General features: G+C 38.7%; 2 protein-coding genes across 3 annotated transcripts in view; one reads left to right on the top strand and one right to left on the bottom strand.

Moving 5' to 3' along the window:
* The first annotated feature begins 1548 nt into the window (after positions 1–1548).
* On the top strand, positions 1549–18722 carry prune2 (prune homolog 2 with BCH domain). Of its 2 annotated transcripts, none has more exons than XM_066657921.1 (11): positions 1549–1608; positions 5468–5545; positions 6436–6645; positions 7130–7306; positions 8678–8780; positions 9741–9872; positions 9959–10045; positions 10217–10315; positions 13225–13263; positions 15304–15351; positions 15438–18722. In XM_066657921.1, the coding sequence occupies exons 1-11, from the start codon at positions 1554–1556 to the stop codon at positions 15469–15471; spliced, it is 1062 nt and encodes a 353-aa protein (XP_066514018.1). In that variant the 5' UTR covers positions 1549–1553; the 3' UTR covers positions 15472–18722. The 2 variants fall into 2 exon arrangements, with proteins under 2 accessions (XP_066514018.1, XP_066514026.1); XM_066657929.1 differs by lacking the exon at positions 1549–1608 and adding an exon at positions 2544–2713 and having other exon boundaries at positions 15438–18720.
* A 417-nt stretch (positions 18723–19139) lies between these two features.
* pcsk5a (proprotein convertase subtilisin/kexin type 5a) overlaps positions 19140–27531 on the bottom strand; it is a 38573-nt gene continuing 30181 nt past the window's right edge. Inside the window, exons 31-37 of the mRNA XM_066657910.1 lie at positions 27074–27316; positions 26069–26302; positions 24883–25057; positions 23504–23721; positions 22345–22445; positions 21134–21332; positions 19140–20646 (exon numbers count right to left, since the gene is read on the bottom strand). Of these exons, the coding sequence (XP_066514007.1) occupies positions 20177–20646; positions 21134–21332; positions 22345–22445; positions 23504–23721; positions 24883–25057; positions 26069–26302; positions 27074–27316 (1640 nt within the window). The 3' untranslated portion in view covers positions 19140–20176. The remainder of the gene's footprint in view (positions 20647–21133; positions 21333–22344; positions 22446–23503; positions 23722–24882; positions 25058–26068; positions 26303–27073; positions 27317–27531) is intronic.

Raw genomic sequence — 27531 nt, forward strand, 5'->3', positions numbered from 1 at the left:
TTGTCATTTTAATTTGAAACCATGATAACTCAAATAAAAGTAATTCCCACTTAGCTACTAAATCATGCAGTTAACCAAATTCACTTGAAAACTGGAAGGATTTGGAGTGGCTGAGACAGTTTAATAAACATAAACCAGTTCATGAGCAGGGGACATAATGAAAAATAAGCATGTGAAGGCCATTCTGACCTAAATCTAATTCCCCAGTCGTTTTTATGCAGGTTTCTGTGTTATTCTGATTAATGGGTGTATGTATGTAACTACTGTTGTTAGTGATAACATAGTGTTTGCATAGCTGTCTCAGGAAAGTGCTCCAGTTTGGTATACTTATTATAAAGAAACTCATCCTTCTCCGACTGGTTCTGACTGGTACAGCAGGTGAACTTATACACAATTTTCTGATGCTTGGAATCCTTTCAGTGCCATGGTGAATAAATGACCCCCCTATGTGTCTAATGTCTAATGTATGCTTCACCAGAACATTCATTAATGAGGTATGACATGACTATTCAAACTATTTAAATAAAACTGTCAGAACTGAAAATCTAGGAATTATTTTAGTTGGGGGCTCTGAGTGCTCAAATGCATTTTATTAATTTTTTTTGTAACCCCTTTAATTTAGAGAGAATTTATGTTTTCAGGTGGTCTGCCCAGATGGGTCCTATGATTAACCCCTCCTATCACTGACCTTAGAGGTTACTGACCTGTAACCAATGGACAAAAGTTGCTATCTTGATATTGTGCCGGGCTGCACATTTGAATACGTATTTGTTAGTTAGCTAGCTAGCTAGGCATGTTAGAATGTCCCCAATTTAACCAAAAACAGTATTAAAGTAATCAAATATAATAGTGTGCAGTAGAAAATTATGTAAACAGCACATTTGTGCAGGTTTGCTAACCAGTTACCTTAAAAGGTCCTAAAAATGTAGCTAGCTATTTTTAGTTTCTAAGAACAGGCACTTAAATGTTTAAGACACATAAATATTTGTGCAGTTCTCTTTAATAAACAGACCAGTAAACACAATTACCTGAATTATTCTCCAGAAAATGTTCTACCCATGTCTGCCTGGGTTTCCTCCAGATGCTCTGGTTTCCTCCCACGGTTCAAAAACACATGTAGGTGGATTGGCTAGACAAAAGTGTCCATAGGTGTGAGTGTGCGAAGGACTAGTGCCCCCTCCAGGGTGTGTTCCCGCCTTGTGCCCAGTAACTCAGGGTAGCCTCCAGACCCACTGCCACCCTGAATTGGATAAGTGGTTACAGACAATGAATGAATTAATAATTGAATTCTAAAGTCCACTTTTTAGCCCTGATTAAAAAAAGTTGTGTCCTTAATTTGGCAATGTCATATGTAATTTTGCATGAAACAATACACATTGTAATTTCATGAAACACAACATTACCCACATGTCTACTCTCAGAGATATCCAAGATATTTATGTGATAATTGTTTTTGCAGCTGGTTGTGATCCAGCACAGTAGGCTTGCCTGGTCTTGTTTTAAATCAGGAAATGATACTTTATGTGCATAGCTTTATCTGCATGAGCTGCACAATGAGGCTCTATTTGCTATCTGTTAGATACGCTAATGTTACTTTTCCACTGCATGGTAAGTACTCTGCTCTGCTTTTTTGCTTTTCCATTAGGCAACCTGTTACTTGTTTTGTACCTGCTTTCTTGTGGTTCCAAGAAAACAGAGTAGGAACTGTGATGTTAACCATGCAGTGTCTATACAATGAAATGCAGACATCCAAAAAATTTGCCATTTATAAAATATTCAAACTGCAGAGACATTTGTTGTTATCCAGCTATTTGGTGGCAGACAAAAGAATCCAATGAGAAGTGCACATTGCAACAAGAAATAAAAAGCCTATACTGATCTCTCTGACTTGGTGCATGGAGCTTTGATTAGTAGCAAAAAACAAGTGAATTCATGATGGAGACAGCATTTACTATTACCGCAGTCATTGCTGTGGTTTCCAAAGCCTTTTAAAGGGAACTGAACCCTGCTATTTTTCAGTTAACGCCACCTTAAATTCAACAAAGGATAATGCTCAAAAATGTCATCAAGTGGCATATCTCTATACTTCGATACGATGACGCATCATTCACGCCTATAGCAGATTTGAACCTCAGGGGGAGCTGTAAATGAAGGAATTTTGTCTTCACAATTTGAATTTTTTTTTTATTTTAGGCAGAGCTGGTATATTACATTATTACATGGCAGTACACTTCAGATGTTAATTAAAAAACAGGACGTAAGTTCTAATTAGTCTTTGAGCCGTATTGGGAGACTCTTTTCTGGCGGTAGCTGCATGCTGGGGCTCACTCTTGCTACTAAACCTGTCCTGCTCCTTTTAACTAAATGGTGATATTGCATTTGTGCCTTCTGACGGACTTGCACGTTGGGGCCCACTCTCCCACCAAATCTGTTCTGTCAGGTATTATAGAGTAATTGGTTTGACTGGATGTGAGAATGCTTTCTGACGGAGGAACAAACTCCTGGTGGAGCAGCAGTTGGGGGCTCACTCGCTGCCCGCCTGCAAGTAGTCACGTGACCACAAAATGGTGGCGGTTGGCGGTAGTGAGTGAGCTGAGCATCTCTTTGACTGCGCACGTAGAGCACCCTGACACACTCCCATGAACTGAAGCCTGACACAGAGACGAGAGACAAACACAGAGAGAGAGACCGAGGGGAGCGAGTAATATCAGCGGTGAGTGTCTTATTCGTGCTAGGGATTTTTTAAGGGAGAAAGGGGGAGTACTCAGTTATCATTTCTCCATGAGAAACCGGAGGAGAGGGAGGGGCAGCCGTGTACAGTGTTGTGTGGGGGAGGGTTGTTTTCAGCATCTTTGAAGGTGCGTGTTGGCTACTTGTGTTTATGGATTTGTGTGTGCCCTGGGCTCTTCGAATGAAATAACGTAGTTTTGCTCATCGAGGCTGACCACATAATCTGATACGGCATTTTTATACGGTCTACTCAGCCACACAGAAAGCCGACCTACTTTTAAACCATTTACATTGCATCCGTCGTTGTGCCTACGCGCGTGCAGGTCTCTGTTTTTGTTCTGCACGTTAGAGTGTGTTCATGTGGCGCGCGCATGTATGTCTGCGTGAACGCTGAAATGGAGGAGGGGAGAGATGAGAACGAGTAGCTGATGACATAACTCCCCCTCCTTCTCTTTCTCCCACTCCTGTTACTGGATAGATAGATAGATGTATGGATGAATGAAAAGTAAATGAATAAATAATAATAATAATAATAAAACAACACAGGCACACACATGAGGTCACTGTAGATTGTCATCTGGCAGCTTATTGTGGAGTTAGAAACCATTAGTACTGTTAATTTTTTTCTTGAGGTCCATTTTGAAATTGTGTTTGTTTTGTAATCCGTAATTTTATGTTTTGTCATAATTCATCTTCATATAGCCATTTCCAACCTTGCTGGTACTGTGCCTTTAAGACTGATATTTGTAAATACGTGTAAATTGTATTATGCCTTATTCAATAAATAAATAAATAAAAATCTGAAATATGCAGTTTTTAAACACTTTTTATAACTTAAATGTGTATATCTTGGACTCAAGCGTTGCAGGCTAATTACGTGACTACGTGAAATTAATGTTACAAACATCACGGTAGCTATGATGGCTCTTCTGTGTGCTACAAACCTTGTTTTCAGAAATGTTGGGATTTTTAGTAAAATGCAGTAAAAAGGAGAATCGTTTGTTTGTTAATTCTCTTGAATAGATGAAAAGCTTTGATCAAATTGATAGTTGTTGGTAAATATAATCTCACTCTCAAAAAGTGTAAGAGGCAAAATAAGAGTGAGAAGTTTATAAAATACTCAAGTTACGCTGTTTTAAAACATTCCTCTATAACTATAAAGCATAAAATGAGCATCTACCGAAGGCTCTGTCTTTGCAAGTAAAAATATGGCTTGTGGCTCTCCCACATGAATCACTATTAATTCAGGTGAAATCCATAGACCAACTCTATGCAAAAGCACCGCTGAATTCTCAGGGCTTGAGTCATCTCTGATGGTCACAAAAACAATGAACGTATGTGTTGTGGTCAGATGAGTTCACCTTTCGGCTTGTTTTCAGGAAGAACAAACATTGAGTTCTCTGTGCCAAAGACAAAAGGGACCTTCCCGACTGTTATCAGGCAACATCACAAAAGCCAACATCTGTCACGGTAGTGCTGGATGGGTGCATCTCTGCCCCCATGAGGGCGACTTATTTTTGTGAGAACAAACCTTAGATATGGAGGTGTATAATTTGGATTTTAAAAAGGCATATACTGCAATTACAATGAGATCTTTTCTTGGGTTATTTTAGCAGAACAGTGCCAGACAAAATAGTCTATAATAAATATTTTTCTGAATTCATATAAGTTTTTTTTAGGGACACCCAAAAGAAAGGTATTGTGTTTTTCAGGGGCTCCAAAGAGTTAATTAAGGGGTCCTTTGTAGACTTGGCACTGTAGAAGATTACTAAGACTGATTTTTATAAATTTAATACACAATTAATTGCATCAACACTTTCTTTAGGGCCCTATTGAAATGGCACTTTGCTTATGTTCTGAAACTCTGAGTGCTTAGCAGAGTCTTGAGAACACAGTAGATGGAAACACTATGGTGGAATAGAATTGGGACACTGCAGTTGCTTTTCAGGAGGCTTTCTATTGCTGTGCCCTAGTTCTGTTGTGGAGATTTACTCACAAGAATGAGAGTTGCTATTGCTGTGAATGCTGTTGGATTTATTTATTTAATAGTACTTTAGAATATGATAGGATGAGCCCATGGAACAAAATTACCATTTATATATACATTTTTCTACTCCATAAATCTCCAGACTGGAGAAATGAGCACATCATAACCCCACTTTCACTGCAAAGTGCTCTATGTTATAGTAAATGAGTCTTGTTTGATTTTAACAAGTTATATTTCTAAAAATGAAAAGACCTTACACAACACATTCATTGGGTGTAATGATAATAGTAATAATACTTAATATAATTATATTTTGTTAAACCGGATCCCCAAAGGACCACCACAGAGTAGGTATGATTTGGCAGATGGATCCTTCTCAGCACTGCAGTTATAGTTATGTGTTGGTGGTGTGTTAATCTGTGTTACATTGTTACAATCAATCAGACACAGTAGTGATGATGGAAGGTGCTGCTGAGAAGGTGCAGTCCACCAGCTAAAGGGTGGAAGGGGGCAAACAAAGTATGCAGAGCAACAGCTGTACTACAATCTGGAATTGTAGAACTACAAAGTACTGAGATTTGAGAGAATGGACAGTGAATGTAGAAACTGGGGAGAAAATTGGACACAAAATATGCAACCGAAAACCAACATGAATAGTTGGTATATTTTTTAAAACAATCTGTAAATATGATTACTTTTATAGCAGATAGTAACATCAGAATTGAACTGTGTTTGTGTATTTCTGTGCAGGTCTCCTGTTTGGTGATGTGGGGATGGAGCAGCCTCCTGAACACAAGATGAGCTCAGAAGGAGCAGAAGGCAGGCCAGGTAAATCTGGTGCAGAATATATTTAAAAACTGCTAGTAGCATTTTTTAAACAGTAGCAGCAAAGTAACAATGCTAAAGAACCTCTACATTACAGGTGTTATGCCACCTTAGAAACATGAATCAATTAATCAGCCTTCATTTATACTAGCCCAGCCCATGAGAACCCAAACCAGCCACTGTATCACTAGATGTTCACAGGGCTCATCAGATAGGCACCTCCTCTTTTTGGTGTTTCACTGAATTAAGCCCACAACACCTTCAGAAAGCTCAACAGTGAAGTCTGGCGTCCCAGACCCACCCCCCTTCAAGCCAGCTTTACAGTCCTACCTTACCTTTAAGTATCAACAACTGTAAATCCACACTGGCCTCCCTGGTGACTAAGGTGACCTCTAGCCATTTGCTGTCCATTTATGCTTGTAGTACATTGAGGGGTAGCACTAAACTTTACAGTGTAACTGAGTGAATACATATAATGTTGACTGAAATCACATCCTGCTTGACACAGAACCCACAAAAAGTTGAATACATATCTTGAGTACGAGAATATAATTTCTGTACCATTTAATGTGGAACAGAAAGTTTGAGTGAGAAGCTAATTTGTCGCATAACACTAATATGGAAATTTAACAATGTTCCAGCAACGTAAAGGGCACATGACATTGTCTAAAAACAGGGAAGATTGAATTAATCTATAGTTGTAAATGTTCGTGCCCAAGATTGAAAAGTAGCTGCAGAGATGGTATTATGTGTAAAATGTTAACTGTATACCAAAGTTGTTACTAAAAATAGTGATCTGAGATTGTTTTGAGAAATTAAAGGCTAAGTTACTAACACTATATATTTATCTGATCTGAACATATGATCATTCTTTCTCCCCCTACCTCCTCTAGTCCCACCTACCTCTCTCCCTCTGCAGGGGGACGGGGGCATGGTCTCTCAGAGGAAGAAGCTCTCAGCTCCTCGTATCAGCCTCTCACTGGACCAGAGTGAGGATGACCTGTTTGACACCCCTGATGACCTGGACATTAATGTAGATGATTTAGACACACCTGATGAAGCTGACATTTTGGACTATACAGACCATGAAATGGACTGGGAAGGTGAGAAGAATTTATACGTTAACATTTTTGGCATTTGATAAACATTCTTATTCAGAGCAATATTACTTTGTAGTAGGCAAATAGGACTCTTGCTCATTGGCTGTATTTGGCATATCATGGTGTTCCTGCCATGAGTCAGAGCACTTTATGTAAAGCATGTATTGCAATAAAGGACTTAAGGTTATGATACAGTTAGCTATTCAGTAAATTGCTCTGCCTTTTACTTTTTCTACTAGTAATTATTTACACATTCATCTTACTCAAAGGACAATTGTCATTTTATGGTTTACGCTCCATGGAGCAGTTCCCCCACATGGGGAAAGTCATGTTTAAAAGAGTGTAACCACAGAACCTCTGACACATCCAGGCCACTAACTGTCAGTACAATGGCTTTTTTATAATGTGAAAAAACTCAATGAATAAGATGTAAAAGTAAGCTTTTCAGGACACGTGTCTCCTCTGCGTCTGATCTGAACATTTTTAGAGCCTAAGACACCTCAAAGAACATCAGTGAGGGAGGTGAGTGAACCCATTCCCACATGTAGCGCTGTAGAAGAGCGTCAGGAGTCCAAACTGTGGAGGACGGTAATTATTGGTGAACAGGAGCACCGGATCAACATGAAGTGCATTGAACCATACCAAAAAGTCATCTCCCATGGAGGTACACACAAATGTACACACACATTATACAGTACATTCATTTTGAAACTAATATGAAGCATGGTACCAATCTATAGGTTCCAAATTTACAATCCACTCCTCAGTCCATATATTGCAAATATGAAAAAAATAAATTGACTTAATCATGGTTATGACATCACAACTATGAACACATTTGTATATGAATATATATAATACAGCTTACATCAATTTAAGCCCACTTGGTATTGTTTATTTAAAAGCAACAGCCTGATCTATGCCATTGGATCCAATTCAAAATTCACGAGCGGAGGAAATAGTTTTGTTTGAGGAAAAAAAACACGTCAGGCAACAAAAAGTGTTCTTGCAAACGAGAAAAACTTTCCAGGGAGAAAAATACACTTTGAGTGAAGAAATATCCACCTTGTTCGAGGATAGTGAAAACAGTCCGGCTTGTGTTGCCATCATAGACTGTCAAATAATTCCAGACCGCCCACATTTTGAGTTGTCTACTCATTAGCACAGTACAATGTACACTAGACACAAGGTATCAGAAATAGGGCTGTGACATGTTGTATCTTGGGCAATGATATCACAAATTTTTTTCAAACAATAAAAAAAGTCAACATCGTGATTATCATGATATTTTGACTTGTTTACATAATGAAGTCATGCAGTTACATGTAACTTAGCATGCATTTATTACATGAGTCATTTAAACACAGCAACAGGTGGAATATGCTCCAAAAGACGAGTGACTTCAGTAGTGTGGAAGTGGTTTGGATAGAATATACAAATGTTCTATATATATTTTATACAATGTCAGGTATGTTATGGTTGTTTACAAAATAAGCAAATGCTTACTGATTTATATATTGTTCTTTCTGAATGTTTGAAATTGTTAGGTTTTTTACAAAAATAAAATTTTATATATAATAATCTAAATAAGAAATTTAATACATTATTAATTGAATCTAATAAATAATAATATATCATTTATCTTGTTGCAGTATTGTGTTCTGGAAATTAATAAAAGTATTTTTCAGTGTTTTCATAACGCCAAGAATATTATTACCGCCAAAATACCCTGAAATATCATGATGTTATTTTAGGGCCATATCGCACACCCCTAATTGGATATTGGTATTGGAGTCTCGTTTGCGATTACGAGTAAATGAACACGGTATCGGGCAAATACCCGATACCCGTGTTGTTTTCATGCATCTCTACATGAGAGCTAGTCATTTACATGAATCAGACTTAAAGGTACATTGTCAAAAAAAAGTTGAAAGTGTTTGAAGAATGTGGTTGGATTGGGGCAATTTTGGTACAAAACTTGGTCTACACATAGTTTAACATATTTCTACACACAATGCTCTGCTTCCTCCTAAAGGCTACTATGGAAATGGTGTGAATGCCATCATTGTGTTTGCTGCTTGCTTTCTTCCGGACAGTGACAGAGAGGACTACCATGAAATAATGGAGAACCTCTTCTTGTGAGTAAAGTTCATCTTGCAGTGAATTAATTAGGCAAAAGTAAAACCAATTAAAAGTGATATTAAAGAAGCAATATGGTAAAACAGAGAAAACAGTCATTCATTCATTCATTGTCTGTAACAGATTATTGGGTTCAGGGTCATGGTGGGCCTGGAGCCTACATGGGATCATTGGGTGCAGGGCCTTCTACACTGCATGTGAGCTAGCAATACTAACTGCTACCTTACCAATGAACTGAGTCTGATCTTCTCAAGGTGATTACCTGTATGCGTTTCCCTGGTTATAATAGTCAAACCCACCAAACCCATGGAAAATTAAAATTAAATTAAATGAAATTAAAATATTTGAAATTATATTAATATAAAGGGGATGCAAAGGTGGTGTTCATTTTTAAAGGTTTGCATTCCCTCATATCCCACCTCAATATGATCCCTGTCCTTGAGTGACTGGGATAATCAAGGCTGAGCTGATTCTGCAACCATAAGTAATTTTGGTTAATATAATAATAGCCATTCGGGGTTGTGGGTTTGAGCCCACTCCAGGTGACTGTGAGGAGTTTAGTGTGTTCCCCTGGGTCTGCGTGGGTTTCCTCCAGGTGTGCTGTTTTCTCCCACGGTCCAAAAAACATGTTGGTAGGTGGATTGGCGACAGAAGTGTCCCCAGGTGTGAGTGTGTGTCACCCTGCAAAGGAAACCCTCCAGGGCGTGTTCCTGCCTTGCACTCAGTGATTCCGGGTATGCTCCTGACCTACCGCAAAACTGAAATTGATAAGTGGGTACAGACAATGAATGAAGGAATGAATGACAATACTAGCCAGTCTTTAACTGTCTAACATGCAGTGTTTGCCAATGTTCGCAGTTTTTGAAATATTATAATTATACAAATACCAACATTATTAATCAGTGTACTTGAAATTTTATATTTGATCCATATTAAGCATGTCAAATTTGTGATGTCAGGTATGTGATCAGCACATTGGAACTAATGGTTGCGGAGGACTACATGATTGTATACTTGAATGGAGCAACTCCTCACCGTAGGATGCCTGGCATTGGCTGGCTTAAGAAATGCTATCAGATGATTGACAGAAGGTATTTATCTCTATTCTTATAAATATCTAAGTGTTAGATGGGAACCAAAACTTGAAAACCAGTCTAACTTGTAAACATACTTTCAGGCTAAGGAAGAACCTGAAATCTTTCATTATAGTTCACCCTTCCTGGTTCATCCGGACTATTCTAGCAATCACCAGGCCTTTTATCAGGTAAAACTATAAATCTTGAGTGGCAAATGCTAAAATTTGAATTCATGACTAAGGCATGGGTTGGAGAAGGAAGCTGAATAAAATAATTAATAATAAAAAAAGTATTATGTGTGATTGTAAGTGATTTTATTCTTTGTTGTTTCTTGTGTTGTGTGTGTGCACTTTCCATAGTTCAAAGTTCAGTAGCAAGATTAGATATGTGAACAGTTTAGCAGAGTTGGAAGAGCTTATCCCTATGGAATATGTCCATATTCCTGAAAGCATCATCAAGTAAGTGGAATTTTAGTTTGTTTGTACATAAAAGTTATACTGAATTTACTTTTCCACTACATCAAACTCTACCAATCATCCTTGGGCAAGACATGTAACCTTACATTATTCTATACTAGAAACATGATTTAATTTGTAAATCACTCTGCATAAGAGCATTTGCCAGATACTGTAAATTAAATTTACATTTACATTTAGAGCATTTAGCAGATGTTTTTATCCAGAGGGAATCACAAACGTGCTTAGTGTTCAGACAGAATGTGTATCCTAGCTAGTACAAATAGGTTAGGGTCCAAATTCCCTCTGAGGTCAGAAGCTTGTCAGCACAAGGGCCAGTGCTGGTAAATGTACATATAACACAGTTAATTGCTGCAATATGACTGGCTGAGGGACATTCCAGGAGTTCTAGTATTGCACAATAATTGCACTCTGACTGAAGCTCTTCAGGTATTACTCTGCAAAATACACGTAAACTTACTTACAGGACTTACATGCCTGCAAGACAGCGGTGGGGTGCCTAGACTTTTGGATAATTTTGGGTAAAGATTTATGGCACACTGGACAGGTTATTCGCTTTGTGATTTGTAAACAAAAAGAAAATTGTTTTTGTCCACCAGACAACTTTAATTTAAACAGACAAAACTTGCCATTATTTTCACATGTATTATATATCAGTCTGATCTGAACCTGATTCAGACAATGGTTAAACCATCAAATTTTATTTATACTATTAATTTATTATTGGCTCCGGTGCTGTCCTGATTTAGACCGAGAGCAACTCTGAGTAACGCAGCCTGGGTTCCGATCAAAACTGGTGTAAAATTTGCGTGATGGAATGGAACTATTTTGCCTTGCGGAAGGTTGATAAACAAACAGTTTGTTTTCTGTATTCTTTATCTTAAAACCTAATACTAAGAGGTGATAACAAGCTGTGGTATAATCACAATAATACACTCAAGGTTTGTGTTATAACATTAGATATGGGCACCGGTGTACTGATCCATGACCACAGCACACCAGTGCCAGCATCTCAATTTATTGCACTCCCTCTCGTGTATTATTTCTTAAATATAGAATGAATGACTGCATAAGTAAAAAGCTATATAGATTAATACTCTCGCCTACCCCACACAAGCAGAATCACTTGTGGGTTCAGCACTGTGTCGAGGTGTCAGAGTGTTCCTGAGAATTTCTGCTGAAGCTGTGAACGTTCGCTCTGGAGTTTCACACCTTTGATACTGGGTTTCCTTGGTAACAGATACAAAAATACTGAAATGGGAGCTAAAGCTGCCACAATCCTGACCTTGTGTTCCGACTTGCAAATAAAAGACTTTTTGGGATCTTCTAAAAACATACAGCTTGATAGATTCAGGGCAGGGTTTTTTTTTCCTGCCACAAAGCCCCTTTTCCACTGCAGCCCAGTTCTGTATCCGAAAGAGTTATCCACTGTGATTTAAAGTCACATTTGAACGATGACCCAAATTGCTTCCAACACCATTTCTAGAGTTTTTATGTAACATTTAAGGCATTTGGGGTATGCCGTTAAACAGAGTGACTTAAAATTCTAAGATGTTAAGTATGTAGCATTAGGAGACTTGCTCAAGGACTGATACAGTGGTGTTATCCACTACATTGTAGTAAGTTTTTAGTGCATCTGACTCAATAACCGTTTTCAGACATGCACAGTAACCCAGAACTTTTTCTGACATTACCTGGAGTAGCTATATGTGTGAACGCAAATGTCTCAGTCATTTGTACTGGACATTTTGCTGACTTATCAGGCCAGACCCCTAGTACAAATTTCTGCTAATGTCCATATGTGAATATCTTTTTCAGATTTTCAGAGAATTTACAGTGAATTTGTGCCTTGCTCCCTGTTTGCGCTACTTATAGCATTTTTGACCAAATTAACTCTGCTTTTTGAACCAGTTCCGTTTAGGATTCTTAGAACTTTTGAGCTATCCAGTGAAACTGCCTGTGTTTGCACAAGATTTGATGGGAAACAATGATCATCAACAGTGGACAACAGTGGTTGTTCGGTTCCAGCATTGCTGTGGCTGAATACAGCACCCCAGTTGTCTGGGTCCCTGCACATTTTGGTCATTCAATTTTCATTTTGGTAATGGACAAATGGAGAACTGGAAATGACTCTGTGCGCTTTTCAATGTAAAATCAATTTTCAGTTTCTCAGCTGCTCTCTTTGTTCACAGAGCAGACACCTGAGCCAGAGGTAAATGGACAGAGTCAGGATAGTGTCCGTGTTAATCCACTGATCTGGGATCAGATCATAGTGATGTATCATACACATTCAAAGGATTCAAGATTCAAGAGTTTTATTGTCATAGAGCACTCTCTCTCTCTCTCTCTCTCCTCAAATTTACTTGTCCCTCACCCGCCTACTATATTCAGCTTGTAGTAAACAGTCAGTAGATTCCATCTTTTTTGTGTTTCTTTATAAGACAAAAAATGACAAAGATTTAAAATCACATTTAAATTATGATATCTCTATTTGTACTTTGTCTATCCTTATACACATTACATACATAGAGCACAAAACCTGTATCTTCAAAGGAAATTTGCAGCTCAAAATGAGCCAGTCGTTCTTGAGTTTTAAAGAAGTCAGTGAGTATTTTAAAGTAAGGTTCTGAACAGCGAGAATAGTGGAGAAAATTGGCCAACACACCTTGAGCTGCATTGACCACAACATCAGTAAACACACAGGTGACACCCCATGGCTAAAGCATTTTCTGTAGTGAGAAAGCATCTGTTGTATGCTACATGTGTGAAAAGGCGGATATCCGGACCTGACTATCGTTGTTTTCCAGAGTTCATAAGTTAGAACAGACGTTGTTAGCATATGATCAAGGCCTTCCTGAGCTAATGACAAATTCCCATTGTTTCTTCCACAGACTTGATGAGGAGTTAAGGGAAGCAGCAGAGAACTCCAAGTAAGTTTCATTGTAAACTATGTACTAATGACTTTATTACTAGAAGATTATTAGTAAACTAATAAATAGCACAACTAGAGTTGATCTACCATTGTGTGTGCTATTTCAAGAAAGAGTGAAATTGTAAGTAGAAAACACTGGCTTATCAAATAAATCTTTATACGACTTGAAATCTCTATCATTTTTAGATGTGAATCACCTGATGGAACTGGTTTGTAACTCATTAACTTGCTCAGATCACTCATTCACTCACGGACTCACTCATCCACTCATTCTCTCACTCACTTTCATGCACTCACTTATACTCACTCATTTACTCACAAATCACTCGCTCACATATATTTAACAAAATTCTCTGTTTTTTACTTCACAATCTTTGCACAATTTTTTTAATGATTGTAATAATTACATTCAGGTATTTGCTTGATTTTATTTCATGGAAATTCATGATCTACCATGCTGTAGTGTGTTGAACCTAGAAATTATATACATCCTGAATTTATATGGACACTCTTTGTTTGGACAGAGATTAATTTTTAAAACTGTTGTACATGTATACAGACATATACTATGTTGAGAAGACCCAGCATGTTTTAAACAGGAAAACACACCGCCAAGAAAAGCCACAACACAAAGTCCTCGTCCTGTCTTAGTCATTTTATAAAATGGAGTGCTGGGAAATGCTCCTCATTCTTTTAATTCAGATGTTTAAAATATAACAAATGGGTTCTACAGCTTAAAACCAAACTGCAGAAATCTGATCCACAAAAAAATATATAGTATACTTAAAGTACAAAAGAAGGCATCACGGTGGTGCAGCAGGTAGTGTCGCAGTCACACAGCTCCAGGGACCTGGAGGTTGTGGGTTCGATTCCCGCTCTGGGTGACTGTCTGTGAGGAGTTCTCACTGTGTCCACATGGGTTTCCTCCGGGTGCTCCGGTTTCCTCCCACAGTCCAAAAAAAAACACACGTTGGTAGGTGGATTGGCGACTCAGAAGTGTCCGTAGGTGTGAGTGTGTGAGTGAATGTGTGGGTGTGTGTTGCCCTGTGAAGGACTGGCGCCCCCTCCACGGTGTATTCCCGCCTTGCGCCCAATGATTCCAGGTAGGCTCTGGACCCACCGTGACCCTGAACTGGATAAGTGGTTACAGATAATGAATGAATGAAAATACAAAATAAATGAATTATTTTTTAAATCTACTTTATCAATAAAATAAATGTATTGTATTAATAAAGAACACGTCCCTAGGAATGTATGATGTGATACTTATCTCTTCACTATGAGAGTGCAGAGAAGGGTGATATTAAAATGTTATCTCTTTCAGTAAAAATATAATCTCATTGCTCAAAATAAAGTTGTTTCAGAATAAATGTTGGAGGAGGAGGTTTTACTGCTACTTTTGTCCATGTAGTTTATTTACAGTTTTGGCTACTGATGCAGGATATATACGAAGGGTGTTCAATAATTTCTCTGTATAGATATGTAATAAACACATGTTAAATGTGTTATTTTTTTCTACGTAATTGACACTTCTATGCATTTGTTAGCTCTTCCAATTAGCAGTTTTCTGGAAAAAAAAAAAGATTATTTATCACTTCCATCAGAAAATAATTTTTCATTGAGGCCTTCCTGCAAATTTGGCATTAGGTCACAATCCCTCGGGGAAGTCCTGGCTCTAGTGTGGATGACTAATGTCTTGGAATCCAGTTATGCACAGTGTGATGCTCAAGTATCATCAACTTGTGTTACGTATGATGGTTTAGTTTTTGTAGCAATTGCAACAATACTAATGATTAAAATTTGCAGATTTCTTTATAAACCCTCAGAAATGAACCATTATAAAATTACCTGCTACCTTTTGTGTGCTCTGAAAACATTTCTGCTGTGTTTTTGCTTCTTTTGTAGTGTGTTTACTTATTAGAAGCACATTTGGTCTTCTTGGCCACCGTAATACACTACTGACAAGCACCACTAATAAGGCTTCAAAAACCCATACCAGAAAATGTAGCAATTATTATTTTAAATCTCTCTTTTATAGACTCAACAGCTTTCTCCAAGGACCTGAGGTGCCCCCAGAAGGACCTATGTAAGATATTGTAAATGAGACATGCTAGCTTTGTATTTTTTTTCCCTTTTAGTAACTATATATTTGTGTATGTTCATTGATTGCAGAGCTCAGCGCAGTGTGCACAGTTCAGAAGGCTAGGTAGCAGCAGAGCAGTGCATGGCCAGTGTGTGTAAGAGATGTGACCTGGAATAACTAAAGCTGGATTCTACACACCTGACATGTTTGTGCATTCATCTCTCCTGGCACTTTTGGTTTAGTACGCCACAGACTCAGAAGAGTTCTTCACATACATCTACTTTTTAGAAATGACTGTTGTTATCACAGAAAACTAGCGTAGACCAATAAAATCATTATACCATCACAGCCAAACAGCATTCCTCAGCTGGACAAGGGACAAAAGTTATTCTGATGTGCAAGTTCTGGTGATATGTTTTTCTTCTAGTTTATTGATATATGCATGAGAAGCATTCAAGCAATAATTATGTACCACAAGGTCACTCTAAAGTATATAAAGTACCATGTAGACCTGCAAGTCTTCTTAAAACCAGATCAGATGAATTGGTAGCAAATGGGCACCATATCACCTCCAGTTGAGCAATTCTGTATAAATATATATGTAGGATCACCTGAGTTTGAACTAAAATGATCATGTACATTGTAGTACTCCATATATATTCATCACAGTACTGCCTTCTTTGTAGCAGTTCATTGTGAAGTGCAGGGTTTTCTTTAGTCATTTTGTAGTATGATACAAGGGGATCACTAGGGCTGGGACACATTTTTGATATATCACAAACTATTAATCAAAAACTGATAGCAGCAGTCCATTTCAGATAGTCCTGGTATTTACCGATACAGCAATGAGGTGTCATTTGAACATGAAAGAACGTTCCAGTTTCATCTGGTACATTTGTGATACTAGAGTCCACTTTTTTTTCTCATACACCTAAGGAACACAAGACTGTACAGTGTTCAATTTCTTTTGCCAAACAAAGGTACACTTACTGGCACACTGTGTGCTTCCACTGCCCATTCCAATTCTGTAAAAGAAAGCCACTCTTTCATGTAATGAAAAATCAAAGAGGAGATATCCTCAGTGTCTCTGTATTTTCTCCTTAACAACAAGATCAGATGGAAAGATAAGGGAGACTTGTAAAATGTAATACATGCTTGTGCCATATTTAACCTCTCCATGGCAATGAACACAAACACTCTTGTATAGGGGCAGTAAATACACACACACACTAAGTGGCAGGCAGCCACAATAGCTACTCAGGAGCAGTGGAGGGCTTGGTGCCTTTATCAAGGACACTTCTTTTGAGCTAAATCATTGACATACATTATAGTGAGTATTGAGGCATATAAACTTGGGTACATCCTATTCTTAATGCATAGGGTTTAATATGAAGTCGGGCCATATTTTGCAGCTTTAACAGATTCAACTCTTCTGAGAAGGTTTTCCACAAGGTTTAGAAGCTCATTTGTGAGGTCTGACACAGATGACAAGAAGGCTAGCTCGCAGTCTCCGCTGTAATTCATCCCAAAGGTGTTCTATCAGGTTGAGTTCAGGACATTCGGCAGGCCATTCAAGTTCTTCCACACCAAACTCTCTCATCCATGTCTTTATGGACCTTGCTTTGCGCAGTGGTGAACAGTCATGTTGGAACAAGAAGGGGCCATCTTCAAACAGTTACCACAAAGTTGGGAGCATGAAATTGTCCAAAATCTCTTTGTAGGTGGTTAGGTGTTATCAAACTACTCTTGTTGCCCAGAGACTTCCCTCAAGGTCTCTTGCCCTAGACCTGCATCACTGAATGCTGCAGTTTGGTGCCATTTGGGACTAGACCAGATTCATGCTGGTGTACATAGGGAATTACTATATTTTGGTCTAATATATATCCCATAACTAGGATTCCCCTAATCAGACTATGCTACCAAGCTTAGAGGGTAATAACCAGCACAATCCTGCTCTGAGTAGTTGTGTGAAACCAGTCACTTTATTTCTTTAAATGCCAGTAGGCATTTTGCATAGTTGAGAATGGTGCCCAGATCTGTGTTATTCGCTAAGTAACATTCGCTGATATTCCCCACATTGTTTACAAATCATTCTATTATTGAAAAGTTCCGGTAATACCATTTGGGAGCTGGGGGTGAGTTATTTGAAGTTCCTAATATGAACATTAATAAATAAAACGTGGCCAATTACAGAAGTCTTAAAGGGGAAATATTATACTCATGTTTCACATTTACCATGGTTCCCTTAGGTCTTAATGAAGGTTTTTTAGTACTTTGACCAAAAGCACATCACAGATGCTGAAACATCTTAATAGCCCTGTTTGGAATGAATGGTTTAAGCCCATGTTCCTTTAAATGAGAAAGAGCCACAGCTCAGTTCTGCACGACAGCACAGGAGCGAGGAGCAGAAGGTCTTGTTTTTGGTTGTTATCGCTCTATTCTTTTTCTTCTTTAATCTCTCTCTCTCTCTGTGAAAACACAGAATCAGAATGTTTTATCCTTTGTTTACTGGCTTAGGCGTCCCACCAAAAAAGACTGGGTTGTTTTGTTTCACAGCTTGTATGTTGGTAGTCACCCCAGATCCTAATATGCTAATGTACTGAAAACCTGTTTTATTTGCATAATATATCCCTTTTAATGTGGACATAATTTACAGTAATTTAAATGTATTTTTTTAAGTACAGGGAATGGTGGTTTTCCCAATTATTGACTTCTATTTTATCCCAGCCCTAGTGGTTACACACAACACGTTACCAGCTATTGTTTATTTAAAAAAAAAAAAAACCCTGTTCTTATGCCATGACAAATCTGTTTCTCAAAATGAGCCAGAGTAAGTAAGTGGGTTTTTAAAACCTGAACTCTTTGTTCTTACTCCAAGTCTACAGTGTTTGCCATGTATAGTGATAAAAATACTCGCTCCTGTCAAGTGGTATGTCAGTCTGGAGAGCATGCAGCTTTTGAGGTCTGTCCAGTCGATGTGGCTCCTGTGTCCACTTTTGAACACCTGTTTGTACGTATGTGTACATGTAAAGGTGTGTATGAGTGTGTGAATGAGTGTTTTGTAGGTGAGATTGTGATTCGGAAGTGTGGTCTTATTTGTATGCCATTAGGGCAAACAGTCAAGTAATGTTTTCAAAAGTGGGAATGAAAAAGCTGCAAAGCACAATGTCCACATCCATTATATTTATGTGTGTGTGTGTGTGTGTGTGTGTGTGGTGAGTATGAAAGCACGCATATCACTGCATGTCTACTAGTTGTTATATGGTCATACAGAATCAAATATATAAAAAAAAATAGATGAATATCTTTGACCCAGAGGCCTTCTCAGATCGTAATAAGATGTTGTAAACTAATAAAAAAATCTAACAATAAATTTACCTCAAACCTAATAACCACAACCTGTCTCTTTTCTATCAGCAATATATTTATTTATTATTTGGGCACAACAAGTGATTATTTCAGTCTATTCCACTTTGATTAAAATTGGTGGATGACACACACTTCCACAACAAAAATAATAACTGCAAACCAAGGCAACCTGTGTACAAAGGGAAATGTGTGCCCTTAGTAAACAGAAATTAAAGGAGCAATCAATTTTTTCCTACCGACAAAAAGAGGCAAACTACATATATATTAAAAGGAGTATATATTTTACTTCATTCCATAAAGTGCAACTCACAAATGAAAACACAGATTACTTTGTAGCCCTTGAATGAACCCGTTTATGCTCAATAGAGCAGGTCCCTCACATGGGGCAGCCATCTGTACCCCATAAGAACCCATGGTGACATATGTGTCACAAATAAGGTCTGGAAAATTCCCTACACAGCTTCATCCTTCACTTTAAATCATGATGTCACTAAGTGATATTTATTGAACATCCTGGATGCAGTCATGAAATTGTTTGAGTTTAATATGAATGAGTTTATGAAATTGTGTATATGTGACCTCATTTATAGAGCGGGGGTGCAACTACATAGAGACCATAGAAATGGTTATTTACAACAATATTTTTGTTTCTAAATGGTGTGTTCCAACTTTTTTTTAACCATTCAAATGCTTCAGCAGGCTGTCCTGTGTTACATACGACCCTCTCTGATCCTATTTCAAGAACAGAAATGCCAATTACAAAATAGTTGTTGTGATATTCTGCTACATTGTGATTTTAACTTGCAAATAATGACATAATATGGCATGAAAAATGAAGAAAACGAGTTTCAAGCTGTTTCTTTGGTCTATTTTATAATTTTTTGCATAATTTGGCTTTTTGGTGAACTTTATCTGGGCTCTTATGGGTTAAGATTGGTTTACAATCCCTGACACATCCAGACCACTAGCATAATGGCTGTTTCAAACCATGAAGAAGAATCACTGGAGAAAATGACTGAATGCTCCTTTAATGTTGCATAAGAACACTTTTCAGCGTTGCTTTAGCACAATGTATTACTTCACACAATGCAAATATGGAAACCAGATGAAACAAGGACCCACAGGGCAAAGTGTAAGCAGGTTTTGTCTGCTACAACAACAGTAAACAACACAATACAAAGTAGGAAAAGCAAAATTAAACTTCTGAGTTGTCTAATTCATTGTCACAAGCTTTAGTTGTAGTTCAAGCACCTGTAAACTAAAACAAACTGCTGAAATATTTTTGATAATAAAAATAATAAATATAATAAATCGTATTTAACAGCTTTATTATAGACGTTCAATCAAGTTTTGACCTATATGGCCAGCCATACATTCTTTGATGCAACTTTGACATTAAATAAACTGTGCCAACCTCATGTTTCACCAGAGACTAATATTTGTAGTAGATTTTCTAAAATTATTTGAAATTATAGCTCTCATCATCATACTCCAGCTCATCTTCTGGCTCCTCTCCAAGTTGCCCATAGCGAAACTTGCGGTAAACTGTACCATCCTGCCCCATATACACAATATCTTCATCTTCATCATCATCCTCATCGTCCTCCCGATCCACCCGGCCATCCCCAAGGTCAACTAGCTGGTCCTCACGGTTGTTTGCAGCACTAGAGTATCCACCACAACTGTAGGATGATAATGTCATACCTTCACGGTAGCTGTCCCTACCACTGCTGTGGCCCAGTTTTTCATATCCACGGGCAATGGCAGTGTCTGGCGTAGGTCTTTTGGAGGAGCGTCTGATGAGGATGACTACTGCAACCAGGCCCAGCAGCAGCAGGATGGAAGTGGTGATGAAGAGCGACAGGTTGCCAGGATATTCCTCTTCCTCCAGGTTGTGTAAGGCATAGTTTGAGCTGAGGATACACTGGCCTTGAAGATGACAGATAAATTAGTGACTGGGCAGAGAACTACTAGAAAAATGCAAAATTTACACATTGCATTCAAACCACAGGGTGAATTGCATTATTTTCTGGACCATGTTAAAGCTTAGTCTTTGCATTTATTTATTTGGATTTATGAATTTGCTCTGTGCTTAGTTTATGGACTCGGCAGACCATAACATCCTTAGTGGTGGGAAAAATACAGAGAAAATATTAATGTGAAAGTATGGTTAAAAGTCTTGTTCAAATAAAAGTGAAAGTATGGAGAAAAAAAACTGGTATTTCCTGGTAGCAAAAAGGACTAGTGTGAATTACTCTTCCTTACACATAAATGAATTACATTACTGCATTTTGCCGATTAAGGACTTTTATTTTGTTATAGCAGCTTCCTGTGCTCCATCTTGGTTGCTGATGTTTTTTTCCCATGTAAAGTCTGTAGTCGAGTGCATAGCTTTTATACTGAGTTTCTGAGTTACCTCTGGTCTGTGTACAGTTACAGCATTCTTGCTCTGCTGTAGTCTCCTCCTCTACGGGGTCCTTGTTCCTACAGCAGGGCAGACAGCGCCCCTCAGTGGTGAGGATATACTCGGTAGAACAAATGGTGCAGTTGTGTTGGCCTGGTCCTTTACATCCCAAACATGACTTATCACAGGATTCACATTTATAACCTTCCACCTGTAAAGAGACAGAACAGCGAGATCATTCACTTACTTTTTTTTAGTTTCCATAACCATTTCATCTAAAACATAATCGCATCTTAAACATGGTCATGGAATGTCCAGAGCCTACCCAGCATCATTGGTTGCAAGGCAGGAACACACCCTGGACCAGGTGCCAGTCCATCACAGGGCATCGCACACACAATCACATATTACAGCCAATCAGTCAACCAATATTACAATAACCTATCAGTGTATTTTTGGAATATGAGAGAAACTTGAGCACCTGGAGGAAACCCACGCAGACACAAAGAGAACTCACCTAACTCCTCACAGACATTGACCAGAGGCAAGGTTCGAACTCAGAACATTGGAGCTATGTGGCATCAGCTCTACTTGAGGCGCCACCATGACACCCTCCAATAAAAACAACTTGTTAAAATATATTTCTGCAGTCCTGTTCTTAGGGTTTCCCCCTTACCTCAGTATTTACAGTTTTCTGTGCTGTAGAAAAAAAGTAATTCAGTTTATGATACCTTTACTTCTGGAAATGCAAAAAGTGTATCAATACTGCAGAATAGATTTGGTCTGAAAGAATGATAACACTGGTTAACAAGATTTTCATTCATTCATTATCTGTAACCGCTTATCCAGTTCAGGGTCGTGGTGGGTCCAGAGCCTACCTGGAATCATTGGGCGCAACGCAGGAATACACCCTGGAGGGGGCACCAGTCCTTGACAGGGCAACACACACACACACATTCACACCTACGGACACTTTTGAGTTGCCAATCCACCTACCAATGTGTGTTTTTGGACTGTGGGAGGAAACTGGAGCACCAGGAGGAAACCCACGCGGACACAGGGAGAACACACCAACTCCTCACAGACAGTCACTCGAAGCGGGAATTGAACCCACAACATCCAGGTCCCTGGAGCTGTGTGACTCCAAATTTCCAAAGTTTTTACTTTATTTTATTCAGTTTATTTGGTATGGATTAAAGGATTTTGAAATGGTTTCAATTTACCTCAGACACAACATATTCTCTCACACCGCAGAGCGATTCGCACAGTCCCTCTGAGATTGTGTATCCAGTGTGACATGTGCTGCATTCCTCCACACTTATACCTGCCAAAGAGAAATCAGAGACAGTATTCATATAAAGTAGAAGCATTCACAACAAACAAAAAGGATTAAATAAGATAAAGGAAACATGAGAACTGTTGAAACATGAAATAATATTTTACATTTTAAATATGCCTTGACTGTATCACAAACACTATTTATTTATGCTTCTGGACGTGCCAAATGGAACCCACTGTAAGTATGTTTTTAATTTAGTTGTCCATATTCATTCTAGGGAAACTACTGGACAAGAAAACTAAGATAAGTAAGTAATTAATCCATGCTGTAGATGCAGACATTTGGTTGAAAATTGGTGAGGTAAATGTTAATGAGAGATATAGCTAGGGTGCCCAGACGTCCTCTTTTACCCAGACATGTCCTCTTTTTTAGACTTAAAAAATGTCCAGGCAGAATTTCACAAACGTCTGGAATTTTGTTTTTCTACAGCTTACATACAACTTCGAGAAGCGTTTCGTTCACAAACTAGTCCCGCCCTCCCCTACTCCGATTGGTTCGCTTGAGTGAGAAGGGTGAGTGGTGAAGTAGCCTAAAATCTTCTGATTGCACGGTCTGACTGTAGAGCTACCGGTATTGGTCGATAACCTTCTCTGTAAACATTTAATTGTTCAGGTGGACGACTACTGACGTAGTCACCCCTCCCCCGGAAACGTCCTCTTTTTCACCATCTCAAATCTGGTCACTTAGCCCTTATTTCTAGATGTAACAAGCAACAAAATAAACTTTCTCAGGTGTGGTCTCACTTTTTAGATTATATTAATGGCTGTACGGACTCCAGTTAGAATTTTTCCAGTTACAAATTTTTATAAAAAAAATGATTGGAATTGTGAACAATGCTCCACAGAGCAGGTCCGCCTCTAGGGGCAGCGATGTTTAAAATATGTTTAGTACAGAATCGAAGAACCATTACATGAAAAGACACTGAAGAAAATGTTGATATTTGGCTACTCTTTTAACTTAACACAGTACATAACTACAACAAATACAAACAATGAAGAAAGACTTTCTAAAATGGTCTTTGAGGTCACGAGGGGCTTTGGTACCTGTGCATGTTTTGCAGGAAGGGTGGCAGGCTTCACAGGAGCTGTGGAGTATGTTGTGATAGTGGTGCAAGGGGCAGGAGGAAACACATTGGCCCTCCTTCCTTAACAACAGCAGCCCTTCTGTACAGCTCACACAGCCCTGAGCTCCACCTCGCACACACTCTGAACAGGTCTCTTCACAGCGTTCACACACACGTGAGTCTGGATCTGCGTAGTGACTTAAACACAAAGAGAGAGAGAGAGAGAGAGAGAGAGAGAGAGAAGCTGTTGTGATGATGTAAAATGATGTCCAGCAGTAGAAGGGGATTCAAATTGACTTCACATGACTTCAGGTAAGTTCCAGTTAAAATTAGTTTTTATTAAAATGTTTATGTGTAAAAGAATATTTAGAATTTATAAAAATTACAAATTAAGAATAATGCTTGCAAATGTTCTAATGCTGACCCTACATTCAATGTCCTGCAGTCATCTAAACTACCCAAACTTAAAAATGTCCAGTTTAAAGAGACATCTCTCTGCAGTCATATTAAGTCTTAGCTGTGTTTTTTCAATATCTCTTTTCTCCACGCAGGTACCTTCAGTTTACTCTCCCAGTCCCAGCACCCAGTGGACTTTTGTAGTCACTACAAGAGAGCAGAATATTGAGCTGCCACTCCCATAGGAACCAGGTAAGTGTAAACTATGTTTATTAAAAGAGTCCTGTCAGAGCTGCTGTCATCATCACAGTTCTGTTACGCTCTGCAGTTGCTAGAGGTGGATGGAAGAATGAAGAATAGACACATCCATAAGAAGTTTAATGGAACACTATGCAATATTTTTACTTTTAAATTGCAGCTTTTTTTTTTACCATTGTTTTAGAGATGTGTTATATCTTGAAATTGAAACAGACCAGGTTTACTTTGTTGGGGTACATGGGAAGAGTTGGGACCTTTTTTTCATATATGTGAATATGTTTAAAATTCAGGTCTCAGCAGAGGATGCATAGGCAACCTTTTGGAGGTATTGTTCCCCCTTTTCTTTTGCCTTTTTAATGTTTATTATTTATTCCATTAATTGCTACCCCTTCTTGATTAATTGAGACCCCTTCTTGAAATTAAGGGGTCTCCCCCAGCCACTCCTTTCGCTTTCTACCTGTATTTGATCGTTTCTCCTATGCTTTGGAATTATTTGTGTCCAAGAAAATTAATGTCAGGAAGTTTACTGACCAAGGGAGATGCACTCTGTTGTCTCAAATAAAAAGGTTTGCACTCTCCATGTTGTTTCTAGTTCTTGTTGTCACTATTTTAGACAATGCATAGTATGTAGTAGTATACAATATCTAAACAGTGTAGAGTGATGACATTTTGTCTGTGTGTGTGTCTGTGTCTGTATGTGCTCACCCAGGCCGGCAGGTCTCTACACACTCCTTGCCCTCTCTGTAAAGCTGAGGTCTGCAGCTCAGACATTCGTGACTGTGGCGTCCCATGCAGCTTAGGCAGTTAGGATGACATGGCTCACATCTCTCCGTCTCTCCGCTAAAGAAACCTGTAGGACACTCGTCTACACACATACCATCTGCAAGTCCACAATAATAGGTGTGTGTTAGTAGAGGTACTTAATTACCTTTAAAACATTTTTTGTAAAAATCTAATAGCTTTTTTCTGTGAAGCTTATCTTTCATAGTGTGGGTCCCCCTTATTGGGGAGGTCATGCTTCAAACGGGATTAGTACAAAATGTCTGAAAAATCCAGGCCTATAAGTAAATGGAATAATCTATAATGTCTTTAATTGAAGGACAACCATGTGCCAGTGTAAAACAGCCCATTTTGATGAACCCTATTGCTTCAACACTGCTGGTAGTATGTAGCTACTATTTATGACAGAACATCTTCAGCTAAAATAATAATAAATTCTCACTTCTGGCTCTGAAGGCCTGTCTCTCAAGCACCAACTACATGTTAGAAATGTAGTTATTTTTATGACTCCTGATGTGTCTCTGTAAATGTTTGTTTATTTGCACACATCTACCTGACCCCTCATTAGATGAAAAACTGACAAATGAAGCAGACATGTGCAGTCAGCTTAAAGGAACATTACGTAAAATTGTTACCTTAAGAGTACAGCTTAAAAATAGGAAACCACACCCCTCTTTTACCCTCAATTTGTTTCAGTACAGTGCTGTAAAAATTAATTGAACTAGGGGGAGCCATAGGAGCAAATAACCCAAATATTACCTAGTGTTTCTTTAAATAATTGAAAAAACATTTAAATGAATGTGATCGAACACAAATGTGATAGGACTTATTTTTAATGCACCACTAAATTGTTTTGAAAAACAAATTTTGAAACTAGTTACAATAGCATCACTGTTTCCTGGTCTCTCTGAAAATATTACATGCCAAAAATAGTAAGTTTATAGAAAAACAGTAAATTTACTAAATTTACTTAATTATATTGAGATTCTTGAGTATCAAATGAATCAATGACTTATAAGTGGCTAATAAATCAAGGTGTAACACCTTGAATAAACTTTTACCCTCTGGACTCTCTTCACCTGTCTTTGACCTGCCGTATTTTGTGACTCACTGAGTAGGTAGTGGTTAGTATAGCAGCTGAGGCACTGGCTATTCTCTGGGCCGGAGCATTGATGGCAGTGCTTGTGGCACAGGTGGCATTCTCCCTCGCGGTTGCTGTAGTGATGTATGGGACAGGTGGTGGGTGTGGCACAGCGCCCGTAACTGTCAGTCCTCAGGTCATCAGAGCAGCTGGTACAGTCTGTGTCCAGTGGACCAGAGCAGGTCTGGCAGGAGCTATGACACACTGGTCAACACCAGTCACAAAGAGAGAAGATGGAGCTGACAGTTTTTTCTAAGAGTGTGCACACAGTGTAAATGTCTGTTCTTTCACTGAGGAATCAGCTATATTTAGCAAGAAAAAGTAGCAAACAGTGTTTATGAAAATTATTATGAACTAATTTTATCATTCATTCATTGTCTGTAACTGCTTATCAAATTCACGGTTGTGGTGGGTCCAGAGCCTACCTGGAATCACTGGAGGGGGCGCCAGTCCTTCACAGGGCAACACACACTCACACATTCACTCACACAATCACACCTAGGGACACTTTTTTTGAGTCGCCAATCCACCTAACAATGTGTGTTTTTGGACCATGGAACAAAACAAGAGCACCCAGAGGAATCCCATACGGACAGAGGGAGAACACACCAAACTCCTCAAAGACAGGACCCTGGAGCTGTGTGACAGCGACACTACCTGCAGTGCCACTGTGCTGCCTAATTATATCATGTTTTCTAAAGAATACAGTGCCCACATGTGTCAGACTAATTTTTGGTCCCTAAACAAACCAGCTACTTCATACAGTGGGCAGAATAAACTAGGTTTTGTACAGAATATCTGAAATAGTGACAAGGTGTCACTATAATGGCTGATTTTAATGTCAGGAAGGAAATGTAGGTCTGAACTCCATGGGTTTATGGGTCCAGCGTCTGGAGATTAGGCCTGGGCAATATTCTCTTTGCATACCCTTGGATGTAAACAGAGCCTAGGCTATGTGTGTGTGCTAATACTCACCCATACACTCCCCAGATCTGCTGTCTCTGTATGTATGTGTGGGGCAGGAGGACAGACATGCTCCATTGTGGAGGGTTTTGTCAGGATTGGAGCATGTGTCACAGTCATTAGGGCCTGGACCATCACACAGCTCACAGTCTGAATGACACTGAGCACATGCTCCCTGCTCTGTGTCCTCAAAAAACCCACCAGGGCACACTGACACACATTTTCCCTCATGTAGGAATGCAGTCTCTTCACACTCTGCACAGAGAGAGAGAAATGGTTTCTGTTGAGATGTTTGTGTAAAAAGTTATGTACAATTTTTAATAGAATGTATTAGCACTTCAATTTCATCTGCATCTTTTGTTTTCCTAAAAAAAATTAGCCAGCTGCAGTACCTGATCTCAGTGGTATTTTTGTGGCTGCATGCAATCAGAACATCAGAAAAGTCCTAACAGTGTAAATGTTTTTACATA

The sequence above is a fragment of the Hoplias malabaricus genome, chromosome 2, assembly GCF_029633855.1.
Source record: "Hoplias malabaricus isolate fHopMal1 chromosome 2, fHopMal1.hap1, whole genome shotgun sequence".
Taxonomy (NCBI): Eukaryota; Metazoa; Chordata; class Actinopteri; order Characiformes; family Erythrinidae; genus Hoplias; species Hoplias malabaricus.